We start from the raw sequence: 16,683 nt of genomic DNA, 5'->3' as shown, positions 1-16,683 counted from the left end.
GAGGTAGTTAGGTACCACAATCTAAAACTGAGTAAGTCTTATGTTTTCTCTGTGTCTGTTGTGCTACAGACAAGAAAACATGAGAGTGTCCCTTCCAGCCCAGACTGTGAAGCAGAAAGGACCTGGTTTGTGTGAAGGGAGAGCTCTGCTGCCTTGTCTGGAGAGGAGGGTGAACAGCACAGGCAGATGCAGATCAGGGTTAGGAGATATTCAGTTCTGCTTCCAGCAGAAGGTGTCTGTCAGGTGGTAAAAAGGAGAGGACTTCTGCTGAAATTATTTTGAAGAGCTTTGACCAGTCTGGCAAGCTCCTTCCTCTGTGAAGGGCTGGCTGGACTTCACTTTTCCTGAATCTACGTGACACAGACTGAAGGCAGCAGAATAGAAAAGAAGGATCATGGATGTGATTGTGTGCCTGAAATGCAGCAATGCAGTGATTTTCTCAATTCCACTTTGGAGAGTTTGGCCAGCTTTACCAGCTTCAGCATTTCAGCTGTTACCATCCCGTTTGTTCTGTGGTCAGATGAAGTCTCTTGCCAACAGTAATGTCCCTTTTGGTGCTGAGCTGTGAGGAAAGCACTTGCCATTTGAGGTCACTGAGCTGCACTTGAGTCCCTCTGCTCTGCTGCAGAGTTGCTTAATGCCTCTGTGGGAATCAGCTGCAGCTCTGCAGGGCTGTTAGCTATGCATGTGGGGCAACTGGAGCGTTCAGCTGAGCAGAAATAGGCAGACAGGCTGGTAGGGCAGCTGGGGATTTACACCAACACAGCTGTACTCAAGCAGAACTTGTTTTTCTACCTGTCTTGAGGTGATTTTGCATAAATCAATAATTACCACCTTTGTTTCTTTGCAGCCTGTTCCAGCACTACTGCTACACTCGAGGTGGCATGCGCCACACCTCCTACACTTGCATCTGTGGCAGGTAAGAGGATGATTTACACTGGACTGGGTAAGCTTTATAGTCAGCTTCCCCCTGGATATTTGTAAAATTGGTCCTTTTAGGCGTGTCATGTGTTTGCAAATGCACCAGAGTGAGTTCTGACCTGTTTTCTGTGGAAAAAACAAAGAGAGGTAGGTGGCTACCTCTGTCTCCTGAAGACATAACTCGGTAATAGAGTCTGCTGCACTCCAGAGCTTCCCCAATGGCTGCTCCTGCTGCTGCCAAGATCGTGTTTGTGCTCACCCCTGTGCTGCACCTGGCTTTTTTATTAAACAGCACCATGGAGAAGGGCTTTACAGCTATTCTCTGTTGCTCAAAAATACTTTCTTTGAAATACACCTTAAGTATTTGTTACCATCCTCAAAATTCTTTGTCTCAAAGATTAGGATGCAATTAAACTAATCTCTTTGGAATTTGGAATTTTTTACTCTCTCTGTTTCTTGCTGAACAGCTAGTGTTGAAGGTTACTGTATTTGGGAAAGTAGTATAAAAGTTCTCCCTGCAGTTGTAGAAATGCACAAGAGAACAGTGTGGGACACATGCTGAAGAACAGCTGTGTGCTTCATGCAGAGATTAATCTTACTTAGTGGAATTAATCTAATCAGAGATGTATGACAGTGAAATGAGCCATATATGTTGGTATATATGTTCCACTTGTTCTGCTGTTACTGGGAAACATTTGCCCTACACTGAAGTCACGTACACTTACAAAAGATAATTTTTATGTTAATGACAATAATTCTATATTGCTTTGAAGGTAATAAGAGCTATTAGCACCTTCACTTCTTTCTGCAGTTTACTCAATTGCTTATTTCTAAATGCAATTTTCCAATTTATATGCAAAATTGCAGCAGGAGCATGAACAGTTTTATGGCAAATTGTGTATCTAAATAGTCTGGAAAGTTTCTTGGTTTAAGTACCATTGTATAACTTGAGAATTAACATCCCAGTGAAATGAGACTCCATCTCTAAGCTTTGTCACAGACAGTGATGGTGTGATTTTTCACAACCATGCAGACTTCCCATGCACTTACAGTGGATCAGAACCTGTGCTGCACGATCTGTTTTGGGTGCTGGTGGCTGAATCATTTTGTTAAACCTATAGAAATGTCCAGTCAGTGTTTGTGTGGTGGGTCCCTGTGAGCTGTGGAGCAGGCTGAACTCCCACAGGACTGAAAACCCAGGACCTGCATTGCACATCTTGGGGAGCCCAGGAGGAGGAAAGCTCCTGCAGTAGCTCAGAGCTGGGGCTGACAGGAGCTCCCTGGGTGTCCTGTCCTGCTCTGCAGGGCTTGGGGTGGAATTAGGGCTGCCTCTGAGCTCTTGGAGGATTTAAATCACAGAGAAGGCTTCTCCTTGGAGTGCCATATCCAATCAACATTGTGACTCACTGTTGTCATTAGCAGTTGCCATTGTATCCTCCACTAGAATTAAAAGTGCAGACAAACCTGATTTTAAAAAAAATTGTTACATGAGATAGCAATTTACAGACAAAGGACTTTGTATTCTACATTTTAACTATGAGTGATGAAGTAAGAATGAATAATATTAACAGTTTTAAGCTAGGTCCTAATAAATGAATGAATTCAATTAGCATAATAATGGCAAAAATAATAGACATTTTTTTAATACTGTGAAAATGTCATGCATTGTAAATATTTCACTTAACTACATTTACAGTTAAAAATGGCTTTTGCAATTAGGGTTTTTGAATGTTTTATTCTATTCATGCTGAATTTTATATTTTCCTGAACACTTAAAAATGGGCATATTTTGACAGGATCTTTCCTTTTTAGATTACAGGTCTGATAATATTTTCCATAGAAAAGAATAATCCTTTTAAATAGAAAGCAAGTTTGTTGTTAAATTTTTAAAATAAATATGGTGATTAAGCTGGAAATCAGGAGTAATCAATACAATATTTCAGTACAGAAATAAATCACTTATCATGTCACGGGTGCATTTAGTTATTGCTGTCCCTGTGCAGTGTTGTATTCTTGAGGAGATGCTAAATGAATGTTTGGTATGACCAGACGTGCTCAATGTGTTGTCTGTTACTATGAGAATAGCAACACACATTGATGGGTGTGACAGGGTGTTACCTTTTGAGATTGTCCTGCAGTCAGTGGTACTTTCAAAAGCTGCCAGCTGGGGAGTGGTTTGCAGTGCAGACATCACCAAGTGTCACTGAAGGAGAATAGGAGCACTTGTTAAGCATACTTGGGTATATCTGGCACTCATCTACAAAGTGCTACTCCCAGGTAGTGTCCAAATGCTAATGAATTATTCACTGCAGTGTCTTAGGATTCCAAGGAACCATTTGTACAAACAGGAAAACAAAGGCAATCCATTCCTAGTGTCCTGCTGGTGCCAGGGTGGGTGGCATCCATTGGGAGCAGAGGTTCCAGCTGGAGTTAGGTGGTGGTGGAGGCATTGGTATCTCTGGACCCACCACAGAAGCCGCTGTCAGCTGCTGCTTGTTGCTCTCTTGTCTTAGGCTCAGCTTCTGATCTTCTTGACTGATGTCTCTGGGTGGATGCCACCTCTCAGCAGGTGCTGTCAGCAAGAATAACACTGTGCAGTGGAATGTCTTTTTCTGTCTGGGGGCTGCTCAATAAGTGAAGCTTTTTGGACCAGATTAGGATACTATTGAATTGGCTTTTCTTTCTTTAACATCAGTACAACTTTTTTAGATTTCATGCCTTAAACAAAAAAGTGGCAAGAAGGGTTATTGCTTTCTTCTGAGTTGATTCTATGATGATTTAAATCATAATGGAAATATGTTCCACTTTTAGTCAATGGTCTTCTATTTTTTTCTTTAGATGTCCTTAATATACAGCTACTAGCTACATTTTTGTAGTGCTTGATACTCAGCATAGTCCTGTTAAAATATTGCTGACATTTCTCCTCTTTCTTCTAATGATTTGTTTTCAGGGTGCTATCTGATCTCAAATGCATCTTGGGGGATTGTTTTCCTTTGCTAGTAATCAGAATCTCTTACTGCATTTTGCATTCTCAGTGGTGTTAATTTGCAGCTCTTCTGCTTCTTCTTGCAATTTTTTTCTGTAACAAACATGTCTTTGACACCAGTTAGAAGCAAGTTATTAAATGAATAAAAATTGATACACAGGAACCCCTTGGAGGATTTTTCAGGTTGCTGCCTGAAGGTGGGCATTGGCAGCCTCATGTGTGGTGATTTTCAGAGGTGCTGACCAAAAAGAAGGCAGCCAAGCCAGTGATCCTCACCTCCCACAGTGCTTCATCATTGTGCCACCACAACTTGGCACTCCAGTGCTAGACCTCACAACTGTTGCCTCTTGGAAAAGAAAGAAGTGGCTTCTACATGAAGGCTCATTTGCTTGAGTGACAAAGTTCTGGAATGTCTGCCTGGGGAGGTGGTGCAGTCACCATCCCTGGGTGTGTTTAACAAAGCCTGGATGTGGCACTGGGTGCCAGGGTTTAGTTGAGGTGCTGGGGCTGGGTTGGACTCGATGGTCTTGAAGGTCTCTTCCAATCCAGTGACTCTGTGAATTCTGTGCTTTGCCAGTGGCTGGGGGTTTTGTTCAAAGCCTTGAAAGGCTTACTGAATCAGTGTGAACAATTTCTGGCAGACTGTAGCATTTACCTTGTGAGTACACAGCATTTCTGCTCCAGAGCATCTTCCTGCCTTCATCTCGGGACAGAGGTAAGGATGCACCTTGCAGGGGAGATTGGATGTGCACCTCTTAGCAGGATCCCACTGGAGGTTTCCATATCTGTCTTAATTTGGGTCAGTAGTGCATGTCTGAGTCAAGCTCTCCACTCATCCTCAGCTGCAGGGCCTGCTCAGATCAGTCCTTCAGTGCACACGCTGGTTTTGTTTTGGGTGAAAAGCAGTTGGGGAGTGTTCAAAGCAGGTTGGCTCTGCCTGGCTGCTGATGGGTGTTGAGCCCAGGGTATCTGCCCAGAGCCAGCCAGGGGAGCAGATCCTCTCACTCCAATAAATCCCTGAAATGCATATGGTGTGCAGATCTGGTCTTCAGCACCAACTGTGCTCTCTGTGCTGTGATCCCCTGTGTGTGACAGAGCCAAGATGTGCCTGACAGATCAGGAGCCTCCAATGCCAAGAAAGATTGTGCCTGCTTAACACTTCACCAACAGTGCTGAAAAACAGATCCTTCACACAGCTCCCCTCACAGTTGGTGCTGAGCCTAACAGAAATATTTTGTAAACGAAAACCTTTACATTAAAATGTGCAAAAGAAACCCCTCATTTTTGTATTTGCAATGTGTTTTGTTGAAAGCATTTGTGCAGTTGTCAAAATTGAGTATATGACTTATTTATGCACTGGTATGGTATATGTCACTGAGAGTGCCAGCACATCTTGATAAGTAAACGAGCTGTCTGCAAATACACAAGCATGGAGTCATGCCCTTAAGGTTCATGATAATTTTTTTAAGTTGATCATAAATATATGCTTGTGCTGTTTGCTTCTCCTACTTTATCCCCAGTATAGGAGGGAGATAAGGAATAGTATCTGCAGCTGAAATCCTGGCAAACTGCTGTGGAGTATGGATGTTGGTTGTTGTGCTTGATATGAAGACAATACCAAGCAATACTCCATTTTCAGAAGGCTTCAAACCTGTTTTTATTCTAGCGTGCATGCTTTTTATACATTCTTACAAAGCTCCTAAGTTTACACTTTATTCATTGGTCAGAAGACACAAAGTGCTCGTTGGAATAGGCAGGTGCAGGTTGCTCTTATTTATCCTTCTTTCTTTCTTGGTTTCTGTGTCAACAACTTTGGTAGAAAATTCTTTCGAGGGTGAACATGGATCCTCTTATCAAACTTTTTCTGGCTCACAGAAGTTGCTGTAAAACCTCTTCCACAGTTGGTGCTTTCTATTATTTCCTGTGTTTTTCCTTAAGCACCAAACAATGTCATGCAAGGTCATTCCAGTTCCTCCCAGATGCCATCCTCCCAGGGTGTTAGCCCTCCACCTGGGAAGCAGCTCCTGAGGCAGGGCTGATGCTGCCTCCCCTCCCCAGGCTGACAGAGCAGCGCAGGGGCAGGAGCTCTGCAGCCCCATCCCCTGCTGGGAGAGCTCAGCTCCCACTGCACACCATGCCTGCCTCAGGAGACCTTTCCTTTTGACTGCACCCCATTGCTCTGTTACAGATTTTTTCTTCAGATAGAGCAAACTAATTTTGAAAGTGTCCTGGTGTGGAAAATATTCCAACAGTGCCCAGGAGACAGAACATCTCAGAAAGAAGTTTATGTCTGTCTTCATCTTGTATACAGGCTTTCTGGGTCCATTTTTAGCTACCTGCACAGCTGCAGAGGTTCTCAAGTCCAGCATCCAGCAAGGAAAAAGCATCCAGCCAGTTGTGAAACTGTGCTGAAGCCATCACAAAATAAATGTGTTGCAGCCATAGTTATGTGGGGCTTTTAAACTCTTGATTTAACAACTTTTAACTTTTCTAATTTTTTGTTTGGAGTGTGTATAATTTTATGAAGTACACTTTGTATCAGAAAATCATCTCTGTGATTCTGAAATATCACCTTTCACTGTCTTATTACATAGTGATTCTTATACGCTAAAAAATACTTAACAATAAATACTTACTGTTTTCAAAATATCAGTGTAGAATTATTCAGGTTGTAAGAGCCCTCTGAGATCATCCAGTCCATCCATTAACCCAGCACTGCCAAGTTCACTGCTAAACTGTGTCCCCAGGTGCCACAGCTACAAGTATTTTTAAATACTTCCAGGGACACAGTCCAGCCATTTAGATTGAAAGCAGAAACTTACTACTTTCTACTCCATAATCATTGTTTATGGAATTATCTATATGACTGATGATCTGTTAAATAGCTAATATCACAAGTACTTAATGTACTTGATGGTAATATCTTTTTGGATACAGTGCATGCTTACTGTTTTTGTAATTGCACACATCAGAAGTCTAAAATGAGAAGTATGTCAGATGTCACATTTACTCCAGACACAACAAAAGATTGATTGAAACTGAGCCTCAGATTCCTGACATCCAAGATTACAAAGCTGTTCCAGCATCACAGCTTGAAAGAACCAAATTTGAGCAGGGTGACCAATGAAAGGTTTTGATTAAAGCTGAGGTACAGACTGGCAAGTGAGCTGGAGGGGTTGCAGAGAAGCTGCAGTAACCCTGTCCCAACATGTATTTTTGGATGTGATGTAATTCTTCCAGCTTTTTGAAGAGAAAAAGAGAACATCTATCTGAAGAGAACAGTAAAAGAAAAATAGGTAGAGCTTGAGATCTTTATCAGCCTTTTAAATGACATTTTATAGACCCAGAGGAATATCAGTAGGCAAGAGAGGATGCCAAGGCCAAATGTAGGTCACCCAGTGGATCATGGAACAACAGAAAAAGTACAGAACAACAGAACAAGGTCCATCCTTCTCTGGAGCTGCTTTATTCTTGTGAATCAGCAGTTTACTCTGAAAGGTTTCCAGGAATAAAAATCTTTTCTTTGCAATGTGATTTTTCAACAGCAGGTAAGAAGACAGTGACAGTTTTCATCCCTGCTCCTGCTGCTGGCACTGTGAGCTGTGAATGTTCCCCAGGCAGTGCCTCCCTCCAGCAGAGACCACTGTGGCCATGCCAGAGGGGAACTGGGGCTGTTCCCTCAGACAGCTCGATCCCTCCTGTCCCAGTGATTCCTAGAGTGTTTCAAATGTCTGTTTTTACTCCAGTGGAAGTTAGTTTGTTTTATACCTTAGACTACTTAACCTTGAATAGGGAAAACTAGTCCTAAGTCATTTTAAAAACCTGAAAAAGAACACCCCCCCCAAAAAAAACACCAGAAAATAGTAAATGGGTGTAAATTTAAAAATTACTTGTGTATAATTCTTTCCTTTACACTGTCATGGACATAGGAAATGTTCATATGAGCTGTGCCATGTTCCTTCCTCAGGCAGGCCCTGCCTTACAGCCAGAGTAGCAGAATTCCTGAGCCATGCCCATCTCTGCTGCACCAGTGGTGGGGTAGCTACTGCAGCCCACACCAGGGCAGGGATTGTGACAGGCTGCTTTTTGTGGGAATACACTGATGCTTACAGTGCTCCTTCTTATGTCATATGAGTGTGTGTGTTAATGTTTCTTCTTCCACTAATTGTGCTAATTTTCTTTTTGCCCGTCAGTGGGGAGAACTCGTCTGTTTTGCACTATGGCCATGCTGGAGCCCCAAATGATAGAACTATTGAAGATGGAGACTTATGGTAAGTAAAGGGTTAGAGTTTGTTTGGTATTTTTGTTTTGCTACTGCTGCTTCCATATAGGAATTGTGTGTACTCTTAGGAAAAGGATGACTGCATACTGACAAAAAGTCCAAATCTTTAAAATAGAAGGTAGCTTTGCATGCCAGATTATTCTGGTTTCTTCCAAACATCCTGCATCTCCAGTTGAAAGGAAGGAGATATGGTTTGAAACACTTCTGAACCAGAGGCACTTAGAATTGAGTTGAAGAAATGGCTGTATTCTAAGTACAAAGGCAGTTACAAAATTCATCATTTGAATTTGCTCTTGGACCTCAGATCCAAACCTCAGCTCTGGTGGTGGGGTGGAAGATCATGAAAGTGTTGGCTACTTTCAGAGAATTGCATCAAATTGCAGAATGGATTAGATATTACAAATGCCTATGTGCATACAGACACCCTGACAAGAAAGTGGACATTAGAATGTGTGAAGAGAACAAACTTGGTTCAGGTCAGGGAAGGATGCTTCTAGTTCTGTGTTGTGCCAAAATCTTCCTATGAAGATTTACTTAGAGTTTAGTGATGTGTAATACAGCTGCAAATACCATAAAGTTTTCTCTGTGTGTACTACATGTCCACATGCTTTGCATATCACTGTAGGTAAGAGCAGAATGAATGGAAACACCTAATACATTCCCATAAATTGAAAGACACACCTATTTGTCTGATGTGTAATATATCAGATCATAACTTTCACACTTCACCTCCAAAGACATGGGTCAAAAAGCCTTTGTTTATAAAAATGCAAAACTAGTTTTGGAGAATTTGATCACTGACATGCAGTGGAGGAATTGTATAGAATTACCTTTGTAGCCTGTGCAGGAAGAATGTAGGAATGTATTTTCACAGTGGAATGTAAATATATTAAGAAAAGCAAATTAGTATTATCAATGATAAGCTCAAAACCTATTATAGAAAACAAATTGAATCTCAGAAGTTAAAAAATATGCCTTGTTGGCTAGAGTTCCAGGCACATCTTCAGGTGCTGCACAGTGAACTTATGGAATTACAGATAGATAATTTCTTTGTAACACTGTAAAAACTTTTAAAAACTTCTTGTACAATAGTTTATGTATTATCTTATCTGTGGTTAATAGCTTACTAAACCCATCAAATACTGAAGTTAATTCATTGCAGGGCAATAGTTTTGATTTATGATTATGTTGTGTTTGAGTAGGTAATATGAGCATTTTTTGATCAGGAAGGACATGCCAACATAAAATCAGCTGTGTCATTCAATTAAATTTCAAAAAGAATTTGTGTAGCATACAGGAAATCTCAGCATGTGTTACTGAGAGAAGATATGCCACAGTGCATTATGATATCCCATATTTAAAACGAAGGTCTTTAAATGGTGAGGGAGACCTCAGGATGAAGGGTGTGTGCAGGAATCTTTCACTTACAGTCTCCAAGGACAATTTAGTGGATGGCTGTAGTCCTTCTTAAACCACAAGAGTTCTTTGCAAACCCTTCTTTTCTCCAGTACTGGAAAAGTCTTTAAAATATGTTTGGGTTTTATCAGCCTCAAGTATCTCAGGAAACCATAATCTACCAAATGCATCAATCACTTCAGGGTTTCAAAACTGCTGAGCAGCACCTGTGCCTCAACAGAGAGCAAGGTTTGACAGTCTGGACTGACCTCCTGCTCTTGGTGAAGCTGTTTTCAGGTGCAGGTGGTGTCTGCAAAGGCTCCCCAGATGCACAAGCACCTGCCAGGCTCCAGCCCCTGCCCTGCCCTTCCCTGGCTGGTACTCACAGAGCAGACTCTGCTCCACACTGGCTTCTTGGCGTTTATCTCAAGGGAAAATAAATCAATAATAAGAAAAAGTGATTTAATTTCTGTAAAGACAATTTTAAAACACACTCATTTTCCACAGTTAAAAATAGTGTTTCAGAAAAAGTCTTGAGGTGTAGCATGCATGAGCAGCATATAAATTGTGCCAAGGCACTACCTGAGTGGTTTCACTGTGTGTCTTTACACATGTCTAATTTGGGTGAAGAAGGGTGTGTGTGCATACAGAGGAGGCATTAAAATGACAGTGTGCTGATTTGTCTGTGTATATTAGCATTTGTATATTGGCTTTCAATTAAGCTTTTTAATAGCTATGGGGAGCCCTCTGTTGGATAGTCTTAGGAAGCCCTGAACATGGGGAAAAAAGAGACTTTATTTTTGGTGAAAAAGAGGTAAGAGTATTTTAAGGGTTATTTCTGTTACTGCCAGCGTTTTTGGCCTAACATTAATCTAACTATTCATAGAGTTGTATGTAATAGCATTGGGAGATTTGAGTATTTGATATGAGTTTTAATAAATTATTTTGTAGAATTTCATGTCTTTTTCTTAACATTACTTAGTGGATATGAATAACATTCATGGGTTTTGCAGAAATGTGCAGCTCAGTTTTTTATGTACAAAGCAGTGCAGTGCAGTATCATAAATAAGTAAACTAAGCACCTGAATATTAGAAAAAATACATTTGGAAGACTAAGGCTTTGATTCTGTGAAATGCTTGAGTGCATGCATTACTAGCTTTTTAAAAAGTGTAAGTAAACAAGGATTTAGTTGTTAAAAGAAGATCATAGGCCAAAATACTTGTGCTATTACATTTTTATATCTTTTTTAAGGCTATTATTCTGACTTCTTTGTCAAAACCTGTGGAAGGTTTAGGAAAGCCTGGCTTTATGATTTTTTTAAAATTAACCTGTATCAATTGGGTTTATTGCTTCTATAAGAAGATGGTATGGAATTGTATCTCTGACAGAGCATCATAATCCACACTTTTTATAGGTACAGCTTCTGCACTAAAAGATCCCAGTGCAAAACAAAGGACTGTCAAGGGAATTTCTGACATTTCTTGTTAATCCACACTGTCTTGCTAAACAGGGCTATCCTTTTCAATCTGTTAAATATTGAAATAGCTATCTGACACAAAGAACTGTGATTGACAGGGAAAGAAATCAGTATTTTTTGGGAGGTTTAGGTGTTCGGCATACAGATATTTAACTGGCATGGATATTAAAAGCAAATATTGCAATATCAGCAAGTCACTTTTTTGTAGAAATGATTCATGTACTATAGCATTCTGTGGTGAGCATTGAAATTACCAATTTGCTCTAAACCAAACCCTTTCCCTAGGCAGGTGTCTGTTGTCTCTGTGGTCAGAAGGGTCATCCAGATAAATGGGTAGGCTGAGTCACCATTGTAGGCACTTGGCCCTTTTACTCACTATTAACTTTAAATAAAATCTTCTACTTGGAATGTAGCAAATCACAGCTAGCAGTGATTGTGTAGGGCCGGGCTGTTCACAATACTGATTTTCTTCTGTCATCTTGAAGCTCTACAGCTTGGATTGGAGTGAGCCCTGCACTGAGGTTCACTGCATCCTCTCCAGGTATTGCATTACTGATTGGATGCCAAGACCCTTTTGTTTCTGTACTGAGGCTGTGACTGCATTTGCTAGTAGGGAAAGTGGAGTCATAAAAGTATTTATTGTAGTTTGCAATCTCCTGCCATGCACACTTCCAGCATTTTGGAAAACCAAAGGTGTTTAAAAGTTTGGTGAGGAGTAGAATGAAATTGAAAGCTGCTACTCAAGAAGACAATAACCCAAATAAATTGCAGGAATAGAGATCTGAGTCCTTCAGGCACAAATCCAGAGCCAGTGTGCACCTGGGAGTCCTGCTCAGAGAGTGGCAGCCCCACGTGGCTCATTCTTCTGGCAAGTGTCTCATGAGCAGTTGGCTTTTGTTCACACTGCAGGAAGATGTTGGTTCCATGGTTTGAGGGCCCTTGTGGGAGTTGGGAACTCTGCTTTCAGCTCTCCTCAACTGATCTCTGACTTTGGCTAGAATGATGACCTGACCCTGGGGAGCAGCATCCAGGACAGGTTCAGTGAGAGCCAGTGTGCTGCTGTGGAAAGTGTTGGCTCAACAAATCAGCATCTGCCATGGGAGAAATGAAAGCTTCCTTAAAAATAATGGGAGAAAAATCACCTTGGGTCCTCCTTTCTGCCTGCTGCCCTTGCCCTGCCAGTGCTGAGTGTGGAGTCACACCATGGCTGGGAGAGAGGGGAGAACCCTGAGCATCAAAGCCACCTGCAGCAGAGCAAGGGGCAGGGCAAATGTCTCTGCCCACCTTTGTGGTCTGCTGGTTTGTTCTAGAAAACATCAGAGATGAGAACCTGAATATATTTTATGTTTTGATTTGAGAATTTTCTGAGTAAAATTGGAGTTTATTACATTTGATTTGCAGCCTGGTGGCTCTGGCAGCCTGACTTTGTGGGCTCCTGGCATTGCCACATGCCAAATGCATGGCAGGACTTGATTGTTCTGTTGCAGTTGATCAGCAGGGCTCCTACAATGTTTGGCAAATAAAAATGCTTCTGTGATCTTAAAATAAAGGTTGATTCTTCATGATGAGGCTTACACTTAAATAATAGAAATGTAAGAAAATCAGCTGGCTCTAGAAGTAACTGAAATAGATAGAGCTGTTACCTGAGGTGCTTTCCTGCAGGTGTCACGAGTTGCAGGTCTTGGTATTTTTATGGCATCTGACAGATGTACCTCAGTGAAAATTCAGCACTTTGTAAGCAACTGTCATAGGCAGGTTCACTGACCTTCAAGCACTTAATGACATTTTTGGGGGTTCGTAGGTCCATTTTGGCTTTGCAAAATAATGAAAATAATTGTCAATTATGCTTGGGAAAAAAAAAAAAAGAAGCCTTTTTAATGCTTTGAAATATCCTCCTAAGTTACATTGTTAATGAACAGCAGACCCTGAACTCAGGCACTCCCCTGGGAGTGCAGGGGGACCCTGCTCCTCGCTGGAGCCAGGGCCAGAGGGTCATTTATTCAGAGGGCTTGGTGAAAGCATAAATAAGGGGAGTGCAGCCAGCATCTACTGCTTGGGAACTGTGGCAGACCTAAGAGAGAATCCATTAACCTTGTATTCACAGTGGGACTATCTATTATTTATAAAATAAAACTAGCTTTTAGAAGTTTAAATAGAAGCAGGTTGGATCATCAGAGGATGTCTTTCATTTTATTTGACTGTTTATTTTAACGCTCACATAATTGCTTATTGATTGCTTATTTCATTGAAATAATTTACAGATTTCAGTGACAGCACTGGGCAGAGTACAGTGTGCTTGGTGAAACAGAGTCTCTCTCACTGCTGTTCCCATGATGTGCCATACAGCAAAACAAATTTTGCCTGGAAATAGTTTTATTGCATTCAGGTACCAGAAAACTTTGTTAGTGTCACAAAACCAAACACATCTGTCATAAAAGTACAACCTTTGCATAATGTTAAATGATTTAAATGTGTCTTGGCTGTGTCAACAAGCACAGTTATTTGCTGAGTCAAATGACAGAGCTAGGGATATGGAAAACTGTATAGTATTGCAAAAAGCCTTTATCTGAGTGGTTTAACTCTGAGAAATATTTTTGTTTCCACTCCTTTCCTTAATATCCCAGTGCAAATTTAAATCATCAGAGTAATACAGACAGCAGGGGGCACTAAAATAAGAGCTGTGGGAAGAAGGGATTTTGCCCAAGTTTTCATAGTGGTAACATCCTGTACTTGCCAGAGCAAACACTCAGCAGCCTTCTGGGAGCACTGCCTTTACATGCATGCATTCTGCTCAAGTTGTCAAACTGGGCTTTGTTTTCTTCCATCTGGCACTTGTGTGTAGCTTTTGGTGTTTTCCTTTTATTATTACCTGTGGTGCTCTCAAAAGATCCTTCTAGCACCTCTCCTGTTGTCATTTCAGAAGCTTTGTTCATCACAGGGAGTTTTTCCTGGCTGCACGTACAGGTAGTTGGGAAAGGTTGTTCTGGATGAAGCAGAGAGGGAAGATGTTGAATGTTTGGGGCTTTTTATTTTTAATGAAAAGGGACAAAGGACAGTTTTCAGGCTCCCTGGAGTGGCTGGTCACTCCAAGGTGTGTGAAGAAGGGCAGGGTTAGGTTGGGGATCAGGAAATGTTCTTCCCCAGAGGTGCTGGCACTGCCCAGGCTCCCAGGGAATGGGCACAGCCCCGAGGCTGCCAGAGCTGCAGGGGGGTTTGGACACCAGGGATGGACAGGGGGCATTGCTGGGGGTCTGTGCAGGGCCAGGAGCTGGGCTGGGTGATCCTTTTGGGTCCCTTCCAACTCAGCCTATTCTATGATTCTGTGAAGAACATCACAAAAAAGTTGCTTCTTGCAAGAGTCTGCCAGGTTCAGTTGTTCATGGCTAAGCCTTCTATTAGCTAGAATAAAAGTTACTTTGCTGATTTTAATTCTTTGACCTCAAAGCATAATACACAGTTCTCTACAATCAAAAGATTTGTCAATTCATGTATAATCCATGTGTATTTATCTTTTATACATGCAGACACTATGTATATGCAGTATACATATTGCATTGAAACTGTATCTGCACATTTACTATAATATTATACAGTTTTGTTTGTAGGAATGCACTATTCTCTTCTTAGGAAGAGGAATGAGTAAGTGTAAGACTTTCTGTAAGTACTGACTGTCATTTGTTTTAGGAAAATATTGGAAATTTTTCAATAAGTCAAGAAAGGCTTTAGGTGAGCTTGAAAAAGATATACCAGAAAAGATGGTCGAAGTTTGCTGTATCTGTTTTACAAACTCTTTTTTGGAATTCTCAGTATTTTATCAAGTTTTACAATACTAATATCAACCTAGAACCAAAACTCATTTGTCCAGGTGGGGGCAATGTTGTATTTAAAAAGCAGGAACTGACCCTCGTTTTCCATCAGATAATAGAAGTCCTTCCTTTTCCAGCCCAAGTCCTTCAGTGTTTGCTCTTAAACCATCTATTCTACGGTACAAAATATTGTATTTATTACTTCTTGAAAGCACTGCTTGTAAGATTTCAGGATGTTCATGTGTCAGATGTAAATGCTTAACTGTTTTATGTGGGTGGGGACTAGTATTTTCATTTGGCCTTGTGCACTTTTTTGAATTTTGAAGTTCAGTGCTGTAATAATATGCAAAAATTATGGTTAGCTTTAACTTTTCAGTCTGCAGCTTTGAAACAGCTTGTTGGTAGTAATGGTTTTGTTTCTAATAATAATACAAAGTACATTGCTGCTACTTACTGGTTGATTGCAAAATTAACTGGCTATCCATTTCTGAAATAATTCCTTTGGCCTGATTCCTCTCGTTTGATTAATATTTACTGTTTTCATCAAGTGTAGGTATTTTTCATTTCGTTGTACCTGTGGACTATATTAATTTTATGCTAATTCAGAAAAATTGAATTTGATTAAAAATAGAGAAATGTATTTGCTAGAATTAACAATAATTTTGCTGTAATTGAATGGGTTCTGTTAGTACTGGTTAATTCAGGCTGTGAGGTTGCTTACTGTCAGAAATAAGAATAAGCTTATTCACCAAAGCTCAGATCACTAAGTATTAGTAGTGTGTTTGCTGTAACAAATTTTAGCTTTCCTTTAAGTGCTGTATTATGGTCTGCCTTGTAATTTTTGCTGTCTATAATGTATGTGAAATGTCTTTTTAATTGTCAACTGTGAGTTTTATCTGTCATAGTTTTAGCATAGCATTCCCAGCATATTCTGAAAAAAAACCTGGCAGCCGTTGGACTTGTAATCTACTTTTTGTGGTGGTCTTTAACACAAATACACACGCAGTGTGATGGAAGTACTCTTGATGGATGTTGCTTGTGTTGGATAGATTTCAGTAGCAAAATCTTTCTCATTGGTGTGGGGAAGTCAATTGGATAGGTCAAAATGCAATTTTAGTGGGAGTCTGCCTGGCTTTTAAACCATCAGAGGGAAGTCCCCAGCACAACTTCTGTATGCTCCCCCTGAAGCAGATGTAATTCCCAGTCCTTGTATTCAGGTCAGTGTGAGGTCTTCCCTTGTGTCTGTCCAGAGAGTCTCTTGTTCCCCACGGCAGGGGCACAGCCTGGCAGAGCCTCAGGAGGAGTCCTGCTGCTGCTCCAGCCAGAGCTGAGCCCCTGCTCAGGGCAGAGTATTTCTGATTGCAGTTGCTTACAGTCCACCTCAGGTGTGCCATGAGGAGTGGGTGATTCTTTCAAACAGGAAAGAAATGTCCTTACAGGCAAAATAACCTGCTTGGGAATGGACAGCCTGCTTTTTGGAAATACTAGTTGTACCTTCACTGCTGTGCACTTGCCTTGAACTTTTGGACATGTCCATGGAAAGGCTAGCAACTGTCTTCTCAGTTGTCAGCTTCTGCAGAGTATTCTAAAACTTCTGTCTGCTGTGTTCCATTTGAGAGCTGATAATTTGGGGGCTGCTTGAACAATCAACAAAAAAACCATAGGCTGTCAAAAAACTAAGTGAACCTGTGCTATTGGACACTGGCTGAGTTTTCATCATGGAAAGACATTGGCAGTGTTTTACTTTCGTGGACACGTGTGTGAGCATGCCCACACACGTAAGAAAACGTGACAATATTTACAATAAAATCATGA

The 16,683-nt window shown here is 41.0% G+C and overlaps 1 protein-coding gene across 3 annotated transcripts in view; it reads left to right on the top strand.

Annotated features, from left to right (window-relative positions):
- Positions 1-16,683, top strand: part of PEPD (peptidase D) — a 142,993-nt gene that overhangs the window by 81,513 nt on the left and 44,797 nt on the right. For all 3 annotated transcript variants that reach the window (XM_064386917.1, XM_064386916.1, XM_064386915.1), the window contains 2 exons: positions 851-919; positions 8,101-8,178. In XM_064386917.1, the coding sequence (XP_064242987.1) occupies positions 851-919; positions 8,101-8,178 (147 nt within the window). The remainder of the gene's footprint in view (positions 1-850; positions 920-8,100; positions 8,179-16,683) is intronic.

The sequence above is a fragment of the Passer domesticus genome, chromosome 12 (genome assembly GCF_036417665.1).
Source record: "Passer domesticus isolate bPasDom1 chromosome 12, bPasDom1.hap1, whole genome shotgun sequence".
Lineage (NCBI taxonomy): Eukaryota > Metazoa > Chordata > Aves > Passeriformes > Passeridae > Passer > Passer domesticus.
Note: the sequence above shows the minus strand (reverse complement) of the source record. Positions and strands in the feature narration are given on the sequence as shown.